This window comes from Trematomus bernacchii, unplaced genomic scaffold (genome assembly GCF_902827165.1).
Source record: "Trematomus bernacchii unplaced genomic scaffold, fTreBer1.1, whole genome shotgun sequence".
In the NCBI taxonomy this organism is placed as follows: domain Eukaryota; kingdom Metazoa; phylum Chordata; class Actinopteri; order Perciformes; family Nototheniidae; genus Trematomus; species Trematomus bernacchii.
The window spans coordinates 16,498,015-16,523,850 of NW_022987720.1; the positions used below are offsets into that span (position 1 = coordinate 16,498,015).

The following is a 25,836-nucleotide window of genomic DNA, read 5'->3' on the forward strand; positions in this document are numbered from 1 at the left end:
CCCTGTATCGCTAATTATTCTCTTCACTCACTTTCCTCTCCGCTTCTCTCTGCCGCTGTCTCGTCTCTTCTTCTGTGTTTCTCTCCCTGTATCGCTCACTCGTCTCTTTCGCCCCCTGTCGGCAGCGGTTAAAATAGAATCGCCCCGTCAAAATTGAAATCCCCTATTAATGTATTGATTATAGGTCTGGGTCCGTATAGGTCGGCGTCTGGGTCCGGATCCGGACCGCGGTCCGCCTGTTGCCGACCCCTGCTCTAGAGTCTACACTGTCGTTATCACCCCGCCTACAGCATTAACACTTATCCAGTTGTGCACAGAACCTAATTCATACGTGTGTGTATATTTCAGGGCTGGTCATCTTTACCTGGCTCTTTTCCACAGACGCAGTGTGTTTGTCGCACATGGGGCTGATCTCCATCCCTCGCTCTCTCTCCTTATCTCCCTGCCTGAAGAACTCCTCCATGATCCTCTCCGTCCATTGTCGATACACAGCCAGGGGTTTCGTGGGATTGCTTAGGTCAGCACAGTGCACCATGTTCCTTAACACCTGCATAAACACAGAGGAATATTTTACACAATATACACATCAAGTATCAAGCCCTAAATGCAGATTACCATGGAGGTCATTAACACAAATTCCAGTAATTATTTCAACACATAAAGTGTGGTTGTGCTATTTTTGGCGGGATTGTATGTTTTTTTTGTATGTTTATATTTGCTAGTATAACTCCAAAATCCAATTCCCTGCCTTAAAAAACGTTCTTAACGATATTCTGTTATTGAAAGATTCTGAATTTACAGTAAAATTGCATATGTTAGATACACAAACATTTCCATTAATGCATGTCCTTTTCTATTCCTGCTGATGGTTTTATTACCTACTTTGGGAAGTATATCATGTTTAAAAAGCTGCCACCAATTATGACTTCATGGAGTCTGGCTTAAATTGTTCTCTTGTCTCTCTTCAGAAAGTTGCAGAAGCCTTTAGCACAGAAACCTCCTGCGATGCTAAGGAGCAGGAGGTCAAAAAACTACAGACGAGAGATGTTCCTTTGATTCCTTTCATAAACCTGAATCAAAAGATTCCCAAAGAAATACCTGGTGGACCTCCATCAGTCAGGAATAAAAGTGGAGTACTGAACCATCCATTTAGATGACAACAAAGAAAGACTTTTCCTGGGCTTACTCTTGCAAAGACAAGAATATCTTGGGATGTTCTCTTCCTTCCATTAACGGCCATCTAAATGAAAGCTTATATTCCCTCATTTCTGCGTGGTTGACATCAACCAGTCCATCAAATGCAAAATCTTGCCCCACACAAGATCTCTCTGTTTTCATTGACAACATAAAGAAGCACCTACTTCATCCATCAAATATTCAAGAAGAACAGTCCAATGCACTCTTACTGTCATAAAACTAAAAAGCCACAAGTAAGATGGCTACAAGGTTTTTCTTGTCAAGTTTGACCAATCATCCGAAAATGTACAAACATTGTCCATGTTTTTAGAATGTAACTATGTAATATCCTCTAGATTACATAATAGTTGTACCTTCTGCCAAAAGAGTGCCTTGAACCTTTCTTTTTTGACCTTACTTATAAATGAACTGAAAGATGAGGTCTCACCTGTATCCTATCATTGTAATGGTCAAGCAGCAATACTCCAGAACTTGTCACTTTCTTCGTTTCCACCATAGTCTTGAGGTCGGCCAGCAAACTCATGTGTTTAGACATATCTGTTGCCAAAACCTGGGAAAACAATTGAAAACATTATAAAGGGGTGCGTAGCTGAGTGAGAGCTTCATAATTCAAGCCTGTGTGCTGACAACACTCACCATGTCAATGACAAGTTTCCTCAGGCTCTGTCTCTGCCTCTTGCTCAGGTTCTGGAAGATGTCACAGTTGTCTTCATGAAGCAGCTTGAAGCCCACAGCTAGGTGATGGTTCTCCAACACAGACTCATCGTTGTACATCAGGGCTAGCTCTGAATCTGAGGGAAGCACCATCCAACACTTACGGTAAGTCAAAAACACATACAGTTGTTCCCCCATCTGGGTTAGAATCAGACTGTGGTGGCACTGTTCAAAAATGTACAACTACTCAGTTGATTAAGGAAGACGCACAGTGCTATTTATGCTCAGAGACAATAACTTCAATTTACAACTAGAAAAAGCACACAAAATGCAACACGATTAGAACATTTTAACTCAGTGGAGTGTATTATAAACATTAGACACCACAACACTAGAAAAAACTATTCAATACAGTTATAAAAACACTATATTACAATAATACTTAAAATAGCAACATAAAACTAATTGAGTGTCTTTAAATGTCACTACTTCAATTTATTTCAGATCACGACACAATAATTAATGGTATGTGCAGTATTGTCACATAAAATGATTAGAGTTATCATTTGATTTAGAGGATGAATATATTTTGTTATTAGGAAACTAAAAAAAAAACTGACATGATAAATACTTGAAAGAAGAGTTGAGAAACAACATTCAAATTAAGCCTTATGTGTAAAAGGTTTTCTCAGAATAGCTAACCTAGCAAAGTGGCCTCATCTAGTTCCTACATAGTGGTTCTAAGCTACCTGCCTTGTGGTCTTTTTAAAATCAAGAGACTCAAAGATTGCACCTGTCATTATTTTATTGGATATTTGATAGCTTGCCTCCTTTGTTGAGACTAGTCTTGGGGAAATACATCACGTATCTGGTGTATTCACTTCTGAAACCCTTTAGCATCTCTGCAAAAACAGCTTTTTGTTTTTCATCATCATGTCTGTTGTTTTCTATTCTTTCTTTCTGAATTGAAATGTTTAAATGTGCGTCATTTCGACTCACTTGTGTTTATGAGGAATTGGTTGGACACTCCTGGATGGTCCACATCGTGGATGGCAGCCGCAAATAACGCAGCTAGTATCTCTAGATCAGTGAACACAGCCTGTCAGAGAGAAATAAGAGAACAAAATCATTTGTAAACTGTTGTTTACACTTTACCTTTACTATTTTATCATTTGAGGGCTTGGTATTTGTGAAGTTAGATGTGTAGAGGTATTTACATCTAGAGCCGGCGTGGATAGTAGTACATGAGTAGACTGAGTGACATCTGCAGCGTGGAGGCTGTTGTGGTAGGCCACGTTGGCATGGTAGTGGTCCTCCAGGGTCATCACATAGGTGACAAACGTATCCACGGGGATCCGAAAGGTATTTAGCAGATCTCTTTCCTACAGCCACATGGTCACAGTTAAGTCAGGCTACATGATATACTGTACAACCCATTGTTAGTGAAAGCTCTTTCCCCGTCCCTCACCTGGAAGATGGAAAACATTATGCAGCTGAGGGGTCTGTTATTAGAGAACTCCGCCACACGGAAGATATTAAGGCCCCACATGTTTAAGTCAGTCAGCTCCTGAAGGCATAACAGGAAACATTAACACATGTCACTACAACAATCATACTTCAGTTGTTTGTTCTTCATACGGCTGAACACATTTAATATCAAAAACACGATATGGATTTGTGAAATATCCAAATCACAGGAGGCAACATAGTTGTTATGTAAACATATCATTTAGAGTTAAGTCTTGTGGTTTTCCTCCCTAATTCTTTAGTTAGATTAAAATGATGTTGTTTGAAACATGCAGCATGCACCATTTTCTTTGTGTTATATTGTGGATCTTGCCAAATGAGTTATTAGTTTCTCTTCCTAAGTAAATATTGTTCTCTAATATTGCTCTAATCCAAGACCAATGTCAACAGGATGTTTACAGGTGATGTCTGACATTATGATAACAGTGTCTGTTTACATAATCGGGTATTCCGATGGTCAAAGAAAGCTAGTCACATATGTCCTGAACTGCATGTGTGCATAACATAATTAATTTAAGATGTAGAACATGTAGAGATGATAAACAGGAAATACATGTCAGGATTTTGGATATCTATGTAGTTGATGTTATCTACTCTGTGGGTTTTTAAGAAGAAGATACACTTTATTAATCCCTTACAGGGACATTTCTTTCCCCACTCTGTTGTGTTTCACTCATTACACACACAGGGGAGGATATACATGCACAAACACAGAGGATATACATGCACACACACAACCACATGCAGATAGGAGAGGTGGCAGAGCAGGGAGGCTGCCAGGTACCCGGCGCCAAGGGAGCAGTTTCGAGGTTAGGTGCCTTGCTCAAGGGCACCTCGGCAGTGGCCTTGGAGGTGAACTGGCACCTCTCCAGCTACCAGCTCACTCCATCTTTTTTTGGTCCGATCGGGACGTGAACCGGCGACCCTTCGGTTCCAAGACCAAGTCCCTACAGACTAAGCCACTGCCGCCCCAACACACGACACATTACTCTGTCTAGGCAATCATTTGCCAGCTGTTTTTCCATTTAGTTCAGTTCAGATCTTTTTTGTCCCAAATTAGGGTTTTCTGTTGCGTCAAGACAGCAATAAACCTAAATGTTAAACAAAATAAAAACTGGGGATGCACCACTCCAACTTTTTCAGTCCAGATACCTCAAATCTTTCAAATCAGCAGTTATTCTACATCTTTGTTGAATACTCAATTCTAACCTGTGTTTACAGGTTTAAACAATCACATTTATTGTATAGACTTATGTAAATAGTATATAAACATAACATTGAATTGATCTCAGCTTTTTGAGTCGGTATTGGCCTTGATATGGGTGCATTCTTAATAACAACACAGTAAGATGAGGATGTATTTACCCTGTCTAACGCATCCTCGTGTTCAGTCTTCACGCCAAACCGAGGCATGGTGGAGTTTGAAAGGCTGGAACTGTGCGTGAGCTTCTTCACACCGCTGATGTGACACATGGGCTTCTCCCTCTCCCTTAAAGTCGGGGATGGGATCTCCACGTCGTTCTGCTTATCTGGGGAGGGGAAGGGGGGGGGGCAAGAGTCAGAGGTCAGCCAGGAGGGAGATAACACTATAAGGGACTGTAAAGGTTGATCACGGATGAATGGCAGGTGTGCTTTACCTAGAAAGGTAGTGGAGATGTATTCTGACACCTGGTTCCCTGAGCGACTCATCTCTGACAAATGGGACAGCTCCCTGTTCAACATCCTCTTGAACTAAGGGAGGACGGACAGACACAGGAAGTGAGCGACTTGACTTACAAAGAAACAGAAAGTCAAGCAATATTATTATTATTGTACAATCCAATTCCAATTATGACTTACACATCACAACAAAACGTACTTTGGGTCAAATGTGAGACGAATAAATGATCACCCTGACTAGTGTGAGAAAAGCAATGATGAATCACGCCTTCTCTTTTTGAGAACATACTGGTCAATACCCCTAAATGTAGTGTGCCTTCATTTTGAAATGTATTTAAATGCTGCAGTATTGTGGCATTGTTATACATATTCTTCTCCCTACGTTCATGAACAACTAGTCTGCAGTTCCTTGCAGTACAGACACAAATGTGATTAAGCGAATACATTATCCCTGCAGTCAAAAAGCACAGGATGCTCTCTCAGATTTCATGTCATTATTGTATTTCTAAAGGGATCAAGGTGGCGTTGGAAGGCTTCATAGAGAATCTGTTGCACAAGTCATGTGAAGGCGACAATACGATTCGGACAAGACCCCTTTCAGTCTGTCTCCTGCCGACTGATCTTTCACACATAACAATCTCCACGGCAACCGCTCTGGTTGCCGTGGAAACTGCCTCCTCACAGTCAGTCCTTCAGCTCGATGTGAGAGCGGTGGCTGCTTGGGTGACAATCTGAGGGAGTAGGCAGGTGTCTCTGACCTTTACCAAGGTCAACCCTCCCCTCCTCTGCCATCCTCCTCTCTTCATCTCTCTGTTACTTATATCTGCTCCTCCTTCCCTATCGCGGTAAACAACACTCCACCACCGCTGCCCTCAAGCCCCCCAAAATCCTCCCCTGTCTCAGGCTCCACTTTGCCTTCCTGCCATTTCACACACTTCATGCATTTCCCTCCATCTTTTACTCTTTCAATAATCTTTTGTTCCCATTTATTTCCCATCCCATTCAGCCTTGCACCAGTTACAACGCCAAAGCGAATAGGTGCTCTAACAGCAAACCGTAGACGCAGTCAGGCAGAATCAGTCACCAGGAGCCAGGAGAGGAAGACAAGCCCCGTGGCACACTTCGGCAGCAGGCTCAGCCCAAACCTCCTCCTCTCTCAGTGCTCTCTCTCGTTCTTCCCTTCCCTAATGCTGTAACGCTGAGTCATAGCTGCCAACCAACACTTCCACGGTGCCAGTCCGAGTGCCAGGACAAACAACACTCTTCCTCTGACACTGACTAATGAAGCAAACATGTGAACGCTGCACAGACATGACCACACATTGTAACTGCCTACGATCATGAATAACAATAGCCAAATAACACACATGCTTAAGGGGCCCTTTCACTGGACTACTACATCTACAAGTGATTGATTGAGACTGCACAAATAAAAGCAGAGACAAAGCGTGCATATCTTTGTGTTCCCAATGTTTTTCAGGAGAAAATGATCACAAAAGCCAGACTTTGTTTTGCTAACACCATACAGTACCATTTATAAAGCCAACTTGACATATCGAAGCCAACTGACACAATGTCTAGCTTTATACATTTGATGGATATAACTCAGTCCGGAGACAATAGGCATTGTTCTTCACTGACAATACGCCTGGCTTCTTTGAGTCTGTTTTGAGGCCAGCCTCAGGGTAGCAGGAGAGAGACACAGAGAGAAGTGGGACGCAGGTGTGGAGGAGGGAAATGGACATTATGTGACACTGCAATATACCTGCAGTAAAAACGGCTAGACTACTACACAAAGTCCCAAAGCTATTTCCGAGACTTTAAGCAGCTCGGTGAAATCTCAAAAGGAGAGAAATGCAGACCATGTATAGAAGGATGAAGTATGAGTTTGATATTGTCTTTTGTTTACAGTGCTGCTGCTAGATGTAATAAGCTCTGTGCCTTTTTCCCTGTTCCCTTTCAACGGATTCATGCATAACTTATGTACAGGAACACACTGCCTAACAGTTTCCCACAAAGCCACTGTCAGACCCACAATCCTTCACCACATACATTCAGTTCATAATTAGCCAGTCCCAATGTAGCACCATTATAAACAAACAACACCATTACTGTTGGATACAAAAAACAGACAAATAAGAACATGGAGAAGGCAAACAGAAGAGTTGTTAAGGCATGTTTAGATGTCAAACGTGGGCATGAATCCAAGATGGCCACTGCTAAGCCTTGTTTGCCCTCTGCAAGCCTTCCAACCCTACCTGGTCCCACCAACCGATGAGCCAGGGCCTGGAGCAGGTTTCACAGAACAGGTCGACTAGGGGCGTCCTGCGCTCCGCCGCCGTCCCATTCCCCTCCAGAACCCCTCCAGCTGCACCCAGGTCCAGCTCTGCCCCTGCCCTCCCCTGCAGGGGGCTGTAGCTGGAGGAGCGGGGCAGCCTGTAGCCCCCTGGTACAGGCGAGGGGCAAGGGGATGGCTCCGGGTCAATGGCCTCTACCACACCCATGTTGAGGGTCACGGGGGGTTTGGGCCGATGGCACAGGCAGGAGGTGCGGTAGTGGAGCGGAGCGGGGGCGCTGTGTGTGCCCCAGTGGCATGAGGGCGTCGGCAGGGTGTGTGAGGAGAGGCCACAGCTGGTCAAGCCGGGACACTCCAGAGTGACGGCTGCCCCGAGTGGGGGGCGAAGGAGCCGGGGGGGGGAAGGGGGTGACGGTAGGGGTAGCTGGTGCAGACTGGCCTTGCCTACATGCAGCACCCCAAAGCAGGCCCCCCAGTCAGTCCAGAGTCGGGCTCCAGCCTCAATGTGGTCCGAAGATGAGGGTCCCCCTGATGGGCAGACCAGGAGCCCCCTGGATCCGGCTGCTGTGGAGACTACATCTCATCCCATTTGCTGAGCAGACTGTCCCAAATCTAAAGTCACTGCAAGGTAGAGGTGGATGGGAGCCGAAAGAGGGAAGATGGAGGGAAACGAAAAGAGAGAGGGAGCGAGGGACCGTCTGAAGGGCACAGAGAGGAGCCGAGGGTGGAGAGGAGTGAGGATGTGAGAGAGATGTCAACGGAAAAAATGGTGTTGCGAGGGCAGAGCTGCTTGACAAACAGTAATAAAAAATTCAGATGATGGAGGTGAGAGGGACGGAGTGACGATGGCGGTAGGACAGAAAGATGACCATAGTCTCAGATGATGGAGGTAAAGGGAGCTTGGATGACCACGGGAACATAGGGGGGAAGGAAGAAGGGACAAACATATGACATTAGCAAGAGCAAAACAAGAATGGAGAGGATGAGAGAGAGAAAGAGAGAGAGAGGGATGCAGGCAGGCCTGTAGCAGACAGTCAGGCTCAAGAATCACAGTAGGGCTCTGGTCTGGAAAAACAGGCTCCCTCTCCCTGCATCGACTGCCCCTCCCCCACGGTACGGATCCAGAGGCCCGGCCCAGTCCTACCGGAGCATCAACCTGCAGCCTGTGCCGTCTCACACTGATCCCAGCAACACACAGTCAGTCCACAGTCAGACAGTCTGCCTCCTGATAGCTCCGTATCCCAGTCCCCTGCTCCGAGTCAATCCATGCCTCAGCTGGCCAAAAAGCCAGAGGTCTAATCCTGCCGCTTTAGGCTGCCGTTCCTCCTCCAATGCTTTGCCTCTTGCGCCATTTCCCTGGATGCTGTAGACAGCTCTCGCAAGCTAATCAGGCAGTGTGGCTGCAGGCGCATGCATGTGTGTGTGTGTGTGTGTGTGTGTGTGTGTGTGTGTGTGTGTGCGTCTGTGCTTGCTTCTGCTCTCAGCCTGAGTGCGCATGTGCGACAAGACAGCATGTACGTCTGTTGAAAATATGTGTGTGTGCAAGGGTGTGAATAAGAGTGAGAGACTGAGTGGGAATATTCATGTGTACCTCCATGTTGGCACAGTGTGGAGGATTTCTGTAGCTTAGCTGCGGCTGTGAAAAGGCAGCGACATATTCACAGAGACTCTAATCACCCCAGGAGATTTCTCTGCACACATTGTTTGTGCACACACATGAATGATGTCCTTTCAACCCATCTCCTATCATCTCTCCCTTTGTCCTTTAATCAAAAGCATGACTGATTAAAAAAGGGAATATTGTCATTAAAATGGATGTGCAACATTGAAAGAATATCTAGAATAAAACAAACAAGGTACATGATGCTGTCTCTTTAAGACAGAACACTATTAAAGGAGCATCACCTCCATTTCATTGGTTGCTGCCCAAACCACATGGCTTGTGGTCAGAGTGGCAAGCCAATGACTAAAAGGGAAGGGCAGACCCTGCTGCTGTTCTATAGCAACCAAGGTTACAGCAGAGACATCAGCATCAGGACCCTCTCCCCCTCCCTGTCATGTCCTCCATACCCACAGTCCTTACTCCCTCTCTCTCCATCCTCGAAACCCCCACAATTACAAATGCAGGCACACTTAAGAAGCCGCCCATGAGCACAAATGCAGGCGTGTAGATGCCATAATGCAAATTCAATACAACCTGCCTGCATCACTTGCAGTTGTCACCACAAATGCTCATCTAGACATCATCAGCGTTTAGTCTAACATGGATGATATTCATTACAATTACAACCACAGGATTGCACATAAACCAAAGATACTTAATAACAAAGAATGACTGCTTTTATTGAACAACTCTTGGTTTAGTGACATCTCTAGCAGAAAATGTTTTACCATTTATTTAAATTGTTAACCTTGGTGGATCTGTGTTACATGTATGTATTTGTAGAGTGGAACCTGATCCTCATGAAGTGTTGAACTGTACTCTTTAACCATGAAATACACAGTGTATAGGTCATTTATGAACAAGCTCAGCTCCACACTGAGTTAACGTAGAGGTGTTAGTGTGTGTGGACAGGTGTGCACCTTATTGGAGGCCATCTCGCTGACGGAGCGGTGAGTCTGAATGGTCTCCAGCTGATCCAGACACCAGTCCAGTTCCTCCAGAGTCTCCCGAGCCATCTGCTGGTATGTCTCATCTGAGGACGAACACACAAAGACACACACAGACATTGAACAAACTAGCAGTAGAGAAAGGGCACAGAAAGTGGCATCAAAACTTGACGACCTGAGAGAATACATTCTATTTTAAATGAGCTGTGACTGTAAAGGTCCTGCAACCCAGAAAGGTGGTTAACAATAAGAGTTGACCAATGTCCACCTTGTCTGCAAATAATAGAGAGTGTTTACATGGCTGTTCAACAATACAATTCAAAATGAAATGTGCTTCTACTCATTGATTGATAACACAACATGCGAATCAAAGTCACTTGTGTCATGCAGTCACTTTGCTTCTTTTTTTTCAATATATTAAATTATATTCAGCTGAATAACACAAACAAATGTTTTGTATTAACACGTAAATAAACCTCTAACATTAACAGCTCTAATTTGGCATATTTCTAGTTATTTTTTATTTCCTGATTGTTGTTGTTAACATTCTTTTATATTTGTAATATTAATCAACACAGTTGGCATCTATTTTAAATTATGATTAGTATCAGATGGAAAATGTATTGACAGGTTATTTGTATGCTTTATGAGTGTGTGTGTGTGTGTGTGTGTGTGTGTGTGTGTGTGTGTGTGTGTGTGTGTGTGTGTGTGTGTGTGTGTGTGTGTGTGTGGGTGTGTGTGTGTGTGTGTGTGTGTGTGTGTGTGTGTGTGTGTGTGTGTGTGTGTGTGAAAGGTGCTATAATAAATAAACGTATTATTATTATTATTGTTATTATTATTATATACAGTTCAGATAAAAGGTTCTGGAGAGTGAAAAATAAGCTTTGCAAAAATGTCCTTTGAGTAAAAAAAGATTAAACTCTCTAATCATCAGCTTTATTTTTTATAACACATATAATTCTTTCAACTTTAGCAACATATGTTGAGTAATTTAATATCTGTCCAGTGTGATAAAATGTATGCAGTATACTTTTATTTAAGAAAATACTCAATACTGATACCACATAATGTTGTGTGCTGCTCTGCAGTCATTCCCATTACTGATGATGCATTCAGGGAGTGTGGGAGCCAGAGTGTGTCCTTACAGCTCTGTGAGGGGACTGTGGGACTTTTTGCACTAAGAGTTTTAATTAGCTGACAACCTACCAGAGAGTGTAGCTTGGGGAACAGTGGGCTGGCTTGTCACTGGTGACCTCCTGTGGACAAACACATCATTACATGAGAGGCAGAAGCACACGCTGCTGCCCCCTGCTGGGCTTCCACACACTTTCAGCATTACAGAAGGAAGCAACAAAAGGCATGGCTCACAGAGGCGATATCAATATATTAATGTATGTTATTCATTTATATGTGTCTCAAAAGAGACAAATGGGGCTGTGCTTTCTAGATCCTTGAATAGAGGCCATTGTTTCACTTCAAATATTAAAATATCCAAAAATAGACAAAGACAATGCCTGAGCCCTGTTCTCCTTTCAAGTAGCCTTTTTGGTTTCATAATTGTGTAGTAAGTGAGGCTGAATAATTATAGATGCTGATAACTCTGTGGTGCATTGGTTTATATATATCATATTGACGTGGAGATAAAAGGCTGCCAAGTCGAGCTCCTTCTATCTGCTGCATAACAAAGGAGAATCATTTTAGTGTTACTGACTATCTCTATCGTCTAGGTAGAGTCAGGGACATACATCTGAGGCATGCTGCACTCAGTGTTCAGCCAGCAAGTTGGAGAGATGCCAAATAATGCAGATCATATTTTCCTTGAGCACAGCCGGATAATCATAAACTGTTTAATCATGATGGCAAAAGTGTTTCCCCTCGGGAGCGAGGAGAAGGAGACATTAGCAAACACACAATGCAAACTAAGCAGGCAGTCGTGACGAGTGCAAGTGGGGGGAAGGGGTGTTTGACAGCATGATACTGACTTGTTAGTGGTTGTTGTGACATTGGCGAGGATGGTGAAGTTGCTTCTTACAGTTCGTAGGCTGGCCAACACCTGGGGGATGGATGGACAGCGTAGGAAGGAAAGAAGGAGGAGGGAGGAAACAGGAGGGAGGGCAAGTTCACTGCACCAATTAGCCACCTCTTCTAGTCATTTACGGCAATTAAACATGTCAGATCAGGTGCCAAACATACCTGAGCGAAAGGGGTGACGATCATGTCTTCGGCGTGCCTGCAGGACAGAATACGCAAAGAAAGAGCCAAATGAGAGGAATGGATGTGAGGTGTTTGGTACTCGGTATCAAGTGTTTATCTGAGAGGCTGCATCTGTGAGCTGCATGTTTACAAAGACCTATGTGGATCCAAACACAGAAACAGTCCTAATATAAGCTAATGGAAGAGTCTGGGTGTGTTAAACTTACTGGAGGACAAGCCAGGAAACAGGAGAACAACAGTTCATGTTGAGGGGACTCATCATGATTTCATTAGCATAATGATTGCATAATTACAATCATAACCACTGCTGTGTTGATTGGGATGATGTGCACTTACTCTGTGTGTGTGCGTGTGTGTGCGTGTGTGTGTGTGTGTGTGTGTGTGTGTGTGTGTGTGTGTGTGTGTGTGTGTGTGTGTGTGTGTGTGTGTGTGTGTGTGTGTGTGTGTGTGGACCCAGCAGTTTTAAGAAACATGTGTCAATTCCATCTGCCAGGATGATGGCTTCATGCTTACCCCTCACTGTTGATGGAGGAGTTTCGTGACATGGTTTTCGGCGACGTGTCGAAGTCTGAGTCTGAGCGGTACAGGAAGGACTCCCTGCGCTGGCTCTGGGGGAAAGAAGGGTGGAGCACCAACCCAGGACTCGCCTGCGAATCCATGGGACTGCGTCCTGGAGAGGGACCATTCTCTGAATCGAAGCTGAAGGGTTAGAGAGGACAGGCAGAACATTGGTTTTACATCTGCTGCATTTAATGAAGGTGTTTGTTTTGCCTCTGCTTATCTTATCTCACGGCGACAACACAATAAGCCTAAACACCCAAACATTAGCCACAGAGTGCAGCCTGCTCGAGTGTTTGTAGTTTCTTGGAGAGGAAGTTAATGAAAGAGAGTTGTGACAGCAGCATGAAACATGCAGTTTGACTCTGATGTGCCTCTGGATTGGCAGGCTGCCACCGGGCTGCCCTGAGAGTTACACTCTACTGACAAGTCATATTTTAGAGCAGGTCGTGTTTTAGTGAGTAAAATGAGCCATATCAATCGCTGCGTCTCTCTGTGGCAAAGCTGTCTGTCTAAAGATGAGCTTGATTGAGATTTTAGATTGAATTCTCTATTGGGACGAAACACTGACAGTATTAGGAACACTTCCACGAATTAAGACTGCTTATAATTAACAGGGAACATCAGCATCATAGAAAAAAAAACAGACAAGGTGGAGAGTAAATATATAATACCCAACCAAAATATATATTATGCCAGCACATTGCTGAGTAATATGAAACCCAGTACACAAGGCTGAGAGAAGTGGATCAATTCAAAGACGAGTTTAGCCAAAGGAGACACGGCAACACGCTTCTCTGGTTACACTCATCTTATTTTCAGCCCAACTTTTTTATGAAAAGCAAGAAGATTGATTTTGCAGCTAAGACATTAAGTCAGTATTGATTGAATGGGGTTTTAGAGTTTGGTGTCATGTTACAATAAAATGATGTACAATTTGTTTGTAATACTACTGTCAATGTTTGTGAAAAGTATATTGATACAAAATCTACAAGACTTCAGTGATACTTCAGATATAAAAACATATGAATCTATTATTGTGACTTTCAGGCTGCAGTAGTAGTCAGGTGTTGGGACGGCGAGGACAGATGGGGAGCAGGTTTTTAGTGTTGCTGCAGCATCTATTTGTAATGTAGGATAACTTTTATCTCCACAACATTTCCCCACTTCGCCTAAACTTATCAAACTTTTGGTGTCAACACACTTTTGAACGGTTTTCAATTTGACTTCCTAGATTAAGTGTGATATTTTTAGAATGTACTTCTAAATTGGCCAATTAGGAGCCACTCCTATCCCCAGAAGGCATTGTGAATATGGCTACAGATCAAATTATCATTTAACAAGTTTCCCCGGTAATGAAAAACACATCAGAACGGTCTGCCAGGGGGACCCTCTGCTGCCGCACACGCTAATCCTTCTTCTTATTTTCCTCTGAAAACTTTGGGAGTCATTATTAGACTCCAGTTTCTGAATGTAGCTTTCCCCAAAAATCTAATCCATCTAGAGTGTGTACATGGAATAATTTACTCTGAGATCTTGCATTACAGACACGTTGCACACATAATGCCTAAACCTTGGTAATACAAACATAAATAAGAAAAGTTTCTTTATCAATATAAGATATGTTAGTGAGGACAAATCAGATGCTTGGAAGCATAACTGTACCTGCTCAAACACAGAGATAAGCGTCCGTGCTCCTGAATACTGCGGTTCAGTTTCAAACGTCGAAAGAGACCCGAGCCCCCGTGTCCTCGCCACTGATCGACCGGTGACACCGGGGAGGTGAGAGGGGCTGCGTAAGGAGGACCCTCAGGACTCTCCCTCAATGTCAGCTGTCGTGTCAGCCTCCTCTGACTCATCGCTGCTCTGGCCCTGGTGTAGCCCACCAGTTAAAGAAAACTCCCCCGGCCTCCACTTAAAACCGGCTGTCTCGCTCTGTTTGGCTGTCTCCCTCCCACGCAGTCCCCCCTTATCCACTTTTTAGTCGTCGACTCACGTCTCAGACAGACAGAACCGCAGCACCTGCAAACTGTGCTCACTCCTGAGCAAGATTTAATAAAAGGCCTGATCCTCCCTTTAGTCCTGCTTCCTCATGCCGGAGGAGTCAAAGTGCATACACATGCATATCCCGGCTGTGATCCTCAGGCCCCGGCTGCTTAAACTCCAGTTCCCCCCTTCTCACACCCTCAGTTTGCTCCGTGGATTAATGCAGGTCTCCTTAATCCTTGCCTGTGCACGTTTGTTTTTTGGTTTGTTGTTTCCTCAGACTCCCAGAACGGAGCTCTTCTGATATTTCCCCCTCTCAGCTCTGTTCACTGCTGCTGCTGGGACCAGTCTGTCCAAACTGGACCTCTGTCCACATCTGGACTCGGTTCTGCTGTCTCACATTCACGTTAAGACAACCAAGACTGCAAAAACATCTGTGGTGACCTCTGTTAATATTGAGCCAACTTAACAAATGAGACAACTTTTTGCCCTTCAAGTTGTATCTCTTTTTATCTCGTCCCCCCACCTCACCAGCGCTAGCATGTGCTCTGACAGTCCTTATCTCGCTGCTCGCAGTTCCTCTGCAGCAACAGGAAGGCTGATCAGTAAGAGTAACAACAGGCGCCAGAGTAGAGCAACACACAATTTGAAGAGAAGGTAGAAAACATCCCAGAAAGAGGAGGAGAGAAGAGAGAGAAGTCAGGGGGAAACAGGTTGACTCATACCCCTGTGTAAATGTTTACATGTTCTACTTTACAGCGTGCAAGGTTTGCGCCCAAAACATTTCCTATTTTGACATAAACAGCCTTGCTCACCAACAGCACTTTCCTTGGCCTTTAGATGTGAGCAGACACAGCAATGCCTTAATGTTGTGCATGAGCAACAATTAGACCATGAAAAAGCTTTCAAACAAGGTGCGTTAGGTCAACCACAACTAATGCAGTGATGACATGGGAGATTGCAATGTTAGACAGCCTCAAGCATGAGTTTTCCTTCTTTACACTTACATGGTTTCTCAACTCACTGAGGCTCAATATGCAGACATATTTGACTGCAGTGTTAGTAAATACTCTGGTTTTTAGGATTGCTGGCAGCTTGTGAGAAGTTATTATGATGAGGTTGTTTATTACTTGTGTATCCAAAGGCATTGATTAACAGCTTTTGTTAAGAAGTACATTAACCCCTCAACTGCAGAAATGGTGTTTGGAAACAAGCGTGTTGCAAGTGTGGCAATTTCCTTTAAAGAGAGAACTGAAGAAGTGGTGAGCATGTGGTGAGCACACAAACACATTTCTCAGTAATGATCACTGCTTACTTTCTGTGGCACTATCTAATAAAATAAAACAAATGTGAAAAACAGAATACCGTATTGTTAGAATACAGTATTTATCAATATTCATAATAATATTAATATATTCAACAAACATATTCATAATAATAATAAATCATATGTGTCCGAAAGGGAGCAGGAGGAAGCAAATGCTTGAGTTGTGGATGGCATTTGGACACAAACAAACCTTAGCATCAGAACATGTGAGAAATGTATATGTGGTTTGTTTCATTGTAATTTAAAGGGGACCTATCATGCTATATTTGAATAATATATTGTAGGGCCATACCTATATAAGGTATATTTATACGTTTTCTTTTTCAAAATACCAAACAGATCATGCATTTTAGCCATGCCTCATTTCGCTCTATTTTGCTCTCCTCCACCCTGTCTTTGCATGCGCTGCAGCTGACCACGCCCCCCTGCAAAGGAGGGGGCCGAGTTACGAGCATTGTGTTACCATGCTGTTACCATGCCACGGCAACCTCTCATTCCCCTGATAGGTCAGCTCCTCCGTCCTGACATCAGAGAAATGTTCAAATCTGTATCAGTCTGTATCAGATCCGTTGCAGCCCCGTTTTTAGAGATTTGGGTATGGAGGAAAAGAGAGAGGGTTGTGTTTTCTGACACTTGGTGAGTTCCCTGGAACACCGGGGACACATATTCATGTATAAAAGACGTACAAAAGTGCATTTTGCATGATAGGTCCCCTTTAAAAGAAATAAATGACAGTGACTCAAGCAGGTTTTAGTTCATTGTTTCTGATAATTATACTCAAGAATTTAATTAACCATTTCTAATTACATTTTCTTGTTAATTAGTGTCTGTAATGAAGGCAGCTAAATCAATAAGAACAGACCATACATTACATGCTGCCCAGTCTTGATTAAAACTAAGTCCTTGTCGGAGTGGAAAGCTCACTCCGACACTTTTAGTTTTTGGTAGCAGGGCTGACCTTTAGTCTGTGTTTGGAAAACAGATTGGACATTTTAAGTTGTGTGTGTGTAAATTTGTGTTTGTGTGTAGAAAGAAAGTGTGTGTGCCAGCACCTCTGACAACCTGCATCTGTGTGTTTATCTGTGACTGTGGTGAAGCACAAAGAGGTAAGATATTCAAACTTTGCGTGTCAACATTTGAATGAACACGCCGCACATACCAAATGAGAGCACAAATGAGATGCCCCCTGAAAAGTCTCTATCTGTTTTCCCCTCAGCTGTTTTCTGCAATAGCAGCTAACAAGAAAAAGCAAGCACAATCTGCTGCATGAATTTGGTGTTGCACCTTTCCGCAAGCATCTAAAAGCCCGCGCACAGCAAAGAACAAAGTGAAGGTAAGATGCCTTGTCAAGCTGCTTCCTTCTCTCCTCCTGCCTTTCACATTCAGTAGCTTATTGTTTCCCCTGACTCTCGCTTTCTCTCCATTCTTTTCCTGGTAGAGTAACTATCGTTTGTTTATGACACACAGGGGATGGATGGTGTAGCTTGTCTTGGAAATTCGCTTTTTTTTAAGTCCTCACATACAGCCTGTTTGAACAGTGCCTTTCAAAGACAGACTTTGGAAAAATGTCAAGAATTCTGATTCACATGACAGTTACTATTGTAATCTCTGGAGAGCTGATGAGAAGACAATTATTCTATCTTATATTAAATCCACCAGTCCCTGCTCAATAATAGCTGGTGTGAAACCTCTCAAAGTGACTCATGCACACATGTGGACACACACACACCCGTGGAGAAACACACTGGCGAGAAATGCACCCCCATGTTGCACTCAGGCACACACACGCAGTTGAGCATCATTGTTAAAGCTCCTGTGTTTTGCATGTGCTCACACAGACTGTACACAGGGGTGATAATAAGCCGAGATGTGGGCAGCTCTCTTGGTTTCATTATGTGAAAGCAGAGTCCCTGGAGTGCGGACAATGACATGATGATCAGAGGTTTCAGAGGGAAGGGGATTTGTGCCAGCTGAGTGACTCCTTCTTATAGGAGATAACAAACCTCCTCCAAAGACTGAGTGGAGCACATTAAAGCTGCTGTCTCCCCTGAACCGCCTCACTCTGTTAGCTCACCTACAGAGACAGACCTGTGGTAACGGATATGTTAAAATCACGACTATGATTCATTTGTGCGTGCCTGAGAGATAGGCTACGGTCACTGACTTGTATAATGTATAGCTCATTAATTGCATCTGCAGTCGCTGTATAGCATAAAGCTGAATTGGACAATACATCTTACACAGCGTGCAGAATAAGCCGGGAAAATTGAACTGTTCTGCAGCAGCACTTCATTTTCTCTCTTCTCTGCACACGTTTCTGCAACAAAAGGGGGAGCTTGATTTGGTGTCATTAATACGGCAGGCTTCAAAGGGCTTTGGGGCTCCGAGACATGCAGCAATTAGTTTAATTAAACCTTTAAGTCTTTATGAGAGTGTAGAGGAGATTCACATACATCCCCTACATTGACCCGCTCTTGCAATCGATTATTCATTAACAGTCATCACGAGGAAGCCCCTGGATGGGGCTAGCTGCTGCCGCATCAGCATTTTCCAAACAGCCTGGTTGGTGTCGACTCTCCTTTTCCTCATCCCACTGTATGGTGCCGTTAATCAGGCCTCTCTGAAGGGATGAGCCAACACTCACTCATTTAAGCTTCTTTAAAAAAAAAAATCGCAGTCAATCTTTCCCCCCACCACATTGTCCTCATTTTCCTCAGTTCACTAATTTTACGATTTACCTAAGTCCGTCCTCCTTTCTCTCCGTACCACACACACACACAAAAACAAACACAGTCAGAATGACAGTTATTTCCTGCCCCCGCTTCCTCCTCTGCCAGGCAAGCACAGATGCTTATTTCCACGTTCAAACCCCCTCTCCAGTACTCCCCCCACCCACCCATGAGCGGTGCCTCACCCAGGCATTTAGCACCTGGCTGATTGCTACCAGTGTGGGGGTTGCAGTGAGGGGAGTTGAAGGGAAGAGGAGTGAGGACTCGTAAATTGGGAATGGGTGCTTCTTTCATGGCTGACCATATAATCACAGCTGTACGCCATTGCTCCGGTTGAATCATCTGCGGTTATATTGAGCACATTGAGAGTTTTTATTATGAGGCGCTCTCAGGCTGGGGCATGCTTTTAGGGCAACATGCCCATAACTGACACATCTCAAATGACATGTCCTGAGCGGGCCTGCCATCTCCGCTTGCCTCAGCTTGCCCTTTGTGCCTCTCAGGCAATCACAAGAGAGGGATGGAGACAGAAGCACGCTCAAGCCTACTTCCATTTTAATGGCGACATTTACAGTACGATGCATAAGAATATCAGAGGAGAGTGCTGGCGCAACGCCATACAGGCAAAGAGAGGGCATCTGGCCACCAGAGCTTCTCAGAGACATGAGGAGAACAATGCAATGACGCACATGGAGAGAGGATAAACGCAAGACAGGACCCTGGAGCAGAAGTGAACAACAGGAAAGGTATGTCACGTCAGTATAGTCACACTGTGGAATCTGATCTATTGTAATATCCACTCATCTTTTCTCACTAATTCAATATAATTAAATCACATTTCTAATCATCACCATCACAACAATTCAAAAGCTTATAATCATGAACCCAGGCTTCGTGACTTCTTGCAACCTGGCTGCCAAACGCTCATTAAACTCATCAATTATGTTAGCGGGGAATCATTATAATCTTATTAACATATTTTCCAGCATACATTGCATTTGAATCAATGCTCTCCAGAATCCTTCCTTTACCCCGTTTGAATGCAGTTGCATCAGGGGGGCTTGTTATGAGCCTTTCATGCATGCATCTCAGATGAGTCACAGATATTTTCTCAGATCAAAATGAAAATAATACTAACCCCCATGAAAATTCAAATCCACTTCAGCCCCTACCTCCACACTCTCAGAGCTGCGGTGAGATCTGCATTTTTGTATTAATACTGGGCTGACCGTGGCTGTGAACAGTATAAAAAAACGTACTCCACTATGCAGGGAGTATTTAAACTTTAAATCCATACTGTAAGGACTGGAAAACAAATATCTTCAAACCTGAAATCGAATTACCAAATCGAACAAACTGTTTACTTTAATTCGACACAGAATATAAAGGCCTGGTCATTTTTTTATACAATAATTAATAAAAGATGTTTATACAGTCGCTCTGACCTCCCCTGTTTGTCCCCCTAATCCAGGCGTAGCATCTCCCACCCATCCAGCTCTCGGCTGCACTGTGGTCAGACCACAGAGCCGTGGATTACAGCAGATTATCTCACCCCCAGGATCACCGAGCGGCCGAACACAGAGAGCCAGCCTCAGCCCGTGAAAGTGCAGAACACATGCCTTTCAGGGATACCCAGAGCGATTCGCTATCATTCACGCACCTGGCAAATGGCTCAGGAAAAGGATTTATTTGATGTGCTACACTAGACAGGATAATCAGCCTTTATTCCGCACAGCAACAGGCCTTCCCCATTGTGAAAGGACAGCCACTGCCAGCCCTCTTAATCTATTAATGCACCGTACAAAATACGTTCCAAACGGATTGGGTGGTGCACATTAGACACACAAAGCTCTTAGCGCAGTTTTCTCTTTCACCTGAGGAATCTGGACTCGGCTGTGGATTGTCTTACACCTTGCATTCTTCTAAACCCAAGCACCCGTCACTGTACATCACCATCAGCAGATCTCTAAACTCTCGCAAACTCACAGGAGTCTCTCCTCTGGAGGAGACCGACTTGTTCTGTCATCTGCTTCACGGGTTGCTCCACTCTCAACTCTGCTTGAAACTTTGTGACATGGCCTGCTGCACAGTGTACATCTGCTTTTCAAATGTAAAGTGGAGATGTTTTTTTATTATAGGGCATTGCTCAATTGTTGTTTTGTTGGTTCTGTAGTCCAGCAGGTTGGGCTTGATTTGAAACCGTGACTACGAGGTTAAAAATTACGTCTACTAGCTTCAATGTTTACCTCGACATCAAATCAACTTTGTAGAAAATTACTTTTTCATTTGAATTCAAACCCTGGCAGTCATAGTGTGATGCTCTGCCAGGCCTGTACCGCAGCCATCTTCACTTCTTGCTTGTTTTGCGGCCTTCCTGCCCTCAATCTGGTCTTTAGGAAGTCAAACACATGCTCAGTTGGACTCGGTTCAGAGGACTGACCTGGCCAATAAGGATTATTTCACAATGTTGACACACCATTTAATTGGTTACCTTGCCTGCAAGTTGAGAATAATTGTCCTGCTGTTGTGTCCAAACATTTGAGGACTTTGTGCAAAAAGCTACATATCTTAACAGACACTGTCTTGGAGTTTAGCCAAAAGAATCAAAACAAATGTGTTCTTAGTGCTCTACACTTTTACATCATCTAAGAAGCACGGGGCAACCAGGTCAGCACAGCTTGTTTTATTTTATTTTATGTTCTTGTTTGTTTGTTTGTAGCCTTTATTTAACCAGGTGAAAAATCCCATTGAGATCAACGATCTCTTTTTCAAGGGAGACCTGCAGTACATTGGTTACACATAAAAACAACAGAAAACAAAAAGGACATCACAACATAACTGTTCTGTTCTGTTCTGTTCTGTTCTGTCTTTCAATCTCCCTGAGTCTCTCTCCCTTTCTCTCTCCGCATGCAGGTTGATTAATTACATCATAAATGGTGCACACACCCAGAACCAGCAGGAAGAAACCGTTCTGCCTCTTCATAATCTCTTCACTCTTCATCCTCGCACACCAGGAGCTCTCTGCTCTTTTATATGCAAATCCCCCATGACCCCAGAGGCCTTTTAATGTGAAAGGTAAGTATTTAAAAATCGGGACTCTAAACAAACACCCTGCTCAGTTTATAACCAGCCTTCAGATTCCCAAATATCAAGGGGGCAACTAGAGGAACTGTTTGCTTAATGAGCATCCTTGCTCTCAAAAAGCACCTTGTAGGATTGCGATACAGGAGCTCCTCTGAATTCTCCTCCCCTCTGCTGTTGTGGAGACAGAGGCTGGGCTAAACAGATGGATCATCTGACACAGAGCAAGCATCCCGAGAGATGACAGATGGAGAGGCATGTTCAATTGGTACTCTGTTTAGTTTTCTGCCAATCGCATCCAGATAAATTAGGAGTTGAGAGACCGACTCCTCAACGGGGAGAGTGACTATTCGGCGACAGCAAGAGTAATAGAGCGATATTGATTTGCTTTTGATGTTTAATGGAGTTTCTCAGAGAGGAGACCATGGCGGAGAGGGTGTGGGAAGAAAAGACGGAATTGGGGTCAATGAGATAAAAGTGGTATCCAGTCGAATTATACTTAATGAACTAGAGTTTAATTGCAATGACTAGCATTCCTAAAGAGCGTTCTCACAAAAACCAATTAATACTTGTTGTGGAGACGAGGAGAAAAGAAACGTCTGAGAGAATGTGGAAATGCAATCAAGCTGAACTGTACAAAGTAGTGATAGCACTGTACTATACCACCATATCCATAAACCTCCCCCCCCCCCCCCCTTACTCCCCAACAAGCCCACACAAGGAGTGGTATTTTTAGCGCATCACCCTATCTCTGAGATGGAGCGCGTAACTCCCTCTCTGCAGGCTGGTGCTGCTGGGCCTCTTTTATTTTAATCCAGACTAGAGAGAGATAAAAAGACAGAGAGAGAGAGAGAGAGAGAGAGAGAGAGAGAGAGAGAGAGAGAGAGAGAGAGAGAGAGAGAGAGAGAGAGAGAGAGAGAGTGAGTCATCCAGAGCTATACCTTTGTGTCACTGTGGCTCTGTTCCTCCACACATTTCACTATCTTTCCTCCATCTTTCCCTCCATCTGTCTTTACACTCAGTCTACCACGTTGAGCTAATGTAAGAATATCTATCTTATATTAATCTATCTATCGATCTATGGCCTCAACATCTACTTATTCATTCTGTCTTTCAAATTGCGTCCTATTTAATCAGATCTAGGAGTGAAATGCAGACTAATAAGCCATTTTATCATTCAAATGTGTCATACATATTCTGCAGCACATAGATGGTTGGCTGCCTATTATCCTGGAATGATAGATAATTACTGATATAATGTGGTGCAAAAACAAGTCCTGGGCAGGGTGCAGTTGAGTGAGAGAGAGTACAAGGTTGATTTGAACACACAGAGAAATGGTCCATTTAGCTTGGTGCTCTGAATTGTCCTGTAACGCATTCATGGTGTGGCTGAACAAAAGGGATTGCACCATTGAATTGCTTCCCCACTTTTTTGCTTTGCTGTATTTTCCTTCATATTCATCACCATGTATAGCAGTGCAACTCAGATGGACACGTCTTAGAAACTAATGCAGTCTTACTGGAAGTAAACTCCGGTTGATGAATACGACGAAAAAGGAGCATTGTGAAACCATTTTACTTCAAAGAAAAGCCCTCACCTATACAGTCATGAGCTTTTGGTAAGGGCTGAAAGAGTGAGATGCAATAAGCCAAAATGATTTTTTTCTGTGGGATGGTGTGAGTCTTAACTAAGAGAGCTCTTTCACATCACACACATCCATCGTAATTACAAGAAATATTCATTATAGCCACTTTAAATTATGCTTTTTGTATGATGCATTCTATGATTTTATATAATTAAGGATTATACCTTTAGAAATAAGATAGGAAGTTCACATCCCTGGAGATCCAATATACCATCCATTTAACGAGGACAATGAATAGAACTATACTCAAATTACAGTGCTGTTATAATAGGCGCTAAGCACGAGAATCATGTTAGCAAGAGAACAATAAGAAAATCAGTGTGATCATCTTAGCAGTTAGATATCATTAGTGAGGAAAAGGCAGAATCAACTGTGTGGATTCACTCGTCCTGAAGCTGCCTCAGGGCCTTTGCCTTGCAGCGGGCAGTGAAGGCGACATGCTTGAATCATATGTCTGTCTTTTTTTTATTGCTTTGCCATTTGATGCCCTCTCACCCCCAAAAAATGTCATAAGTACTATAATTTACGTCTTATTAAAAGTGTTCCACAATTCAAAAATGCTAATTGTCATTCACGTCTGTCTCACATCACGTCAATCAGCAGCTAGAATTGTTCAGCATATGTGATTTCACTTTGTCACACGTTGGTGGCCAGACCTCCAAAATCTGGAGAAGTTGATGTTTAAACAACCCTTAAAAAAAGTCAAGGGAAATGTAAAAGATGGATAGATTTAGCTTAAAGTTGCATTAGTGTGTTTCTGTCTTTCTGACCACTGATAAATGTATTCTTTTGATTATTCTAAGAGGTGCAGATGATGTCGTAAATGTTGTGTTCTCCTACTAATGTGCAAAGAAGCAGGAGATGAAAAAACGATTTATTAGATTTATCAGCAGAGAATTGAGTAAACCAGGGGAGCCAAGTGCTCCCTTACCGATGGCAAAATGATGGAGGAAGAAGCTGTAATTGGGTAATGAGGCCTGAGCGGTGTGGTAGGAAAGGCAGTCAGACTCTAGCAGTTTCCAAAACGTCATAGTCTGGGAATATGGGCTGTGAGAATTAGCAGTATGTCCAAACAGAATGGATGTCTCCCACTCTGCATGTCCCCAGACACTTTCCGTCTCACAAAAGCACTCGCACATGCACACACGCAGACGTTCAGCCTTGATAGCTGTGCCAGTGCGGCTCTCTGCCTGCCTTTCACAGCTCAGGATTCCCCCAAAAGCAGAAGTATCGTGCACTGCGGCTGCATCAACAATCACTTTTCCACTGACGGAAACAGACGGGCCTCGTGTGCATAACAAGGAAACTGCTGGAAAAGTCAGGAAGCAAAGTGGAGGAATTCAGGATGATTCTACGCCAGTGGTTTCTGGAGCTTCGTGACGGCACAACATTATAGTGACAAACGCTTTACCATCATGATGAACACATCTTTAGGAGATGTGCCATGCCCTGCGGGGTGCAAAATGAGGACATTACACACACATACTCACACAAGTCTTTCACATTATCTCACTCTCACTGCCTTCACATACACACATGCACAAGTGGGCAAACACGCACTGACATACTGATGCAGAACCAAGTGTTCCTCCATGGACTCTAGCACGCAGAAGCAGCCACACTCAATATCTTCTTATACATATTGAAACGCAGAATGGAAACTGAAATAAAGCTCAATAAAACACTGGAGGCTGAGGCTGGTTTGGTTTAATCTCATTACACTGAGAGCCCGAGGCCTCTCTCCCCTATTTATAGCACCCTGAGAGCGAGGAGGGCCGGCCTTCATGAACACAACATCATCACTGGCTTGTGCAACTGAGGCCGCGAGTGACAAAGGGACACGATCAAACGCAGACAGGTCTTGCATCAAATGTAATGTAATATAACAAAATGCACATTCGCCAATTATCTGTAAAGAAAATCACCCTCATTCTCTATTCTCCGGACACATGCACACTTCTGTTCTTCTCCACTCCCCTCATATTCACACCTTGTCCCTGGTCCCTCCTGTTTAATGTAAAGGAATGGGCTCAGTCTTCTGTTAAACTAGGCAGCATCTCGTATACCTCTGATACTGTCGACATGTTTCTCTGGTATTTCCTGGCACTCAAACTGAGGATGAGGAGGAGCAGTCTCGGATGGATTTAACTGGTATGCTTAGGGACACTTTGAAAGTTGTACCTGGCATTGTCAGGTAAAACTTTTGATTTACACCAGAAACCTTTTTGATGTATTAAAAAATGCCCAAAACAAAATGAAAAAACCTTGTTAGAAAAGCTGCATGGAGTGAAAAAACACTCAATTGTGTTCTTTTTAAAGATAAACCCTCACAAGAAAACCCCCAAACCACAC

At 43.6% G+C, this 25,836-nt stretch overlaps 1 protein-coding gene across 2 annotated transcripts in view; it reads right to left on the minus strand.

Annotated features, from left to right (window-relative positions):
- The window catches only part of pde4a (phosphodiesterase 4A, cAMP-specific), a 17,768-nt gene extending 2,435 nt beyond the window's left edge, over positions 1-15,333 (minus strand). Inside the window, exons 1-14 of one of the 2 annotated variants that reach the window (XM_034142571.1) lie at positions 14,381-15,333; positions 12,671-12,856; positions 12,137-12,173; positions 11,926-11,996; positions 11,150-11,199; positions 9,917-10,029; positions 5,016-5,109; positions 4,744-4,907; positions 3,320-3,418; positions 3,069-3,233; positions 2,851-2,950; positions 1,834-1,988; positions 1,625-1,747; positions 365-547 (exon numbers count right to left, since the gene is read on the minus strand). In XM_034142571.1, coding sequence (XP_033998462.1) covers positions 365-547; positions 1,625-1,747; positions 1,834-1,988; positions 2,851-2,950; positions 3,069-3,233; positions 3,320-3,418; positions 4,744-4,907; positions 5,016-5,109; positions 9,917-10,029; positions 11,150-11,199; positions 11,926-11,996; positions 12,137-12,173; positions 12,671-12,856; positions 14,381-14,574 — 1,734 coding nt within the window. In that variant the 5' untranslated portion in view covers positions 14,575-15,333. Of the gene's footprint in view, positions 1-364; positions 548-1,624; positions 1,748-1,833; positions 1,989-2,850; positions 2,951-3,068; positions 3,234-3,319; positions 3,419-4,743; positions 4,908-5,015; positions 5,110-7,295; positions 9,881-9,916; positions 10,030-11,149; positions 11,200-11,925; positions 11,997-12,136; positions 12,174-12,670; positions 12,857-14,380 lie in introns of those variants that run through there. The other variant, XM_034142572.1, reaches the window with a different exon arrangement.
- Between the last annotated feature and the right edge of the window lie 10,503 nt (positions 15,334-25,836).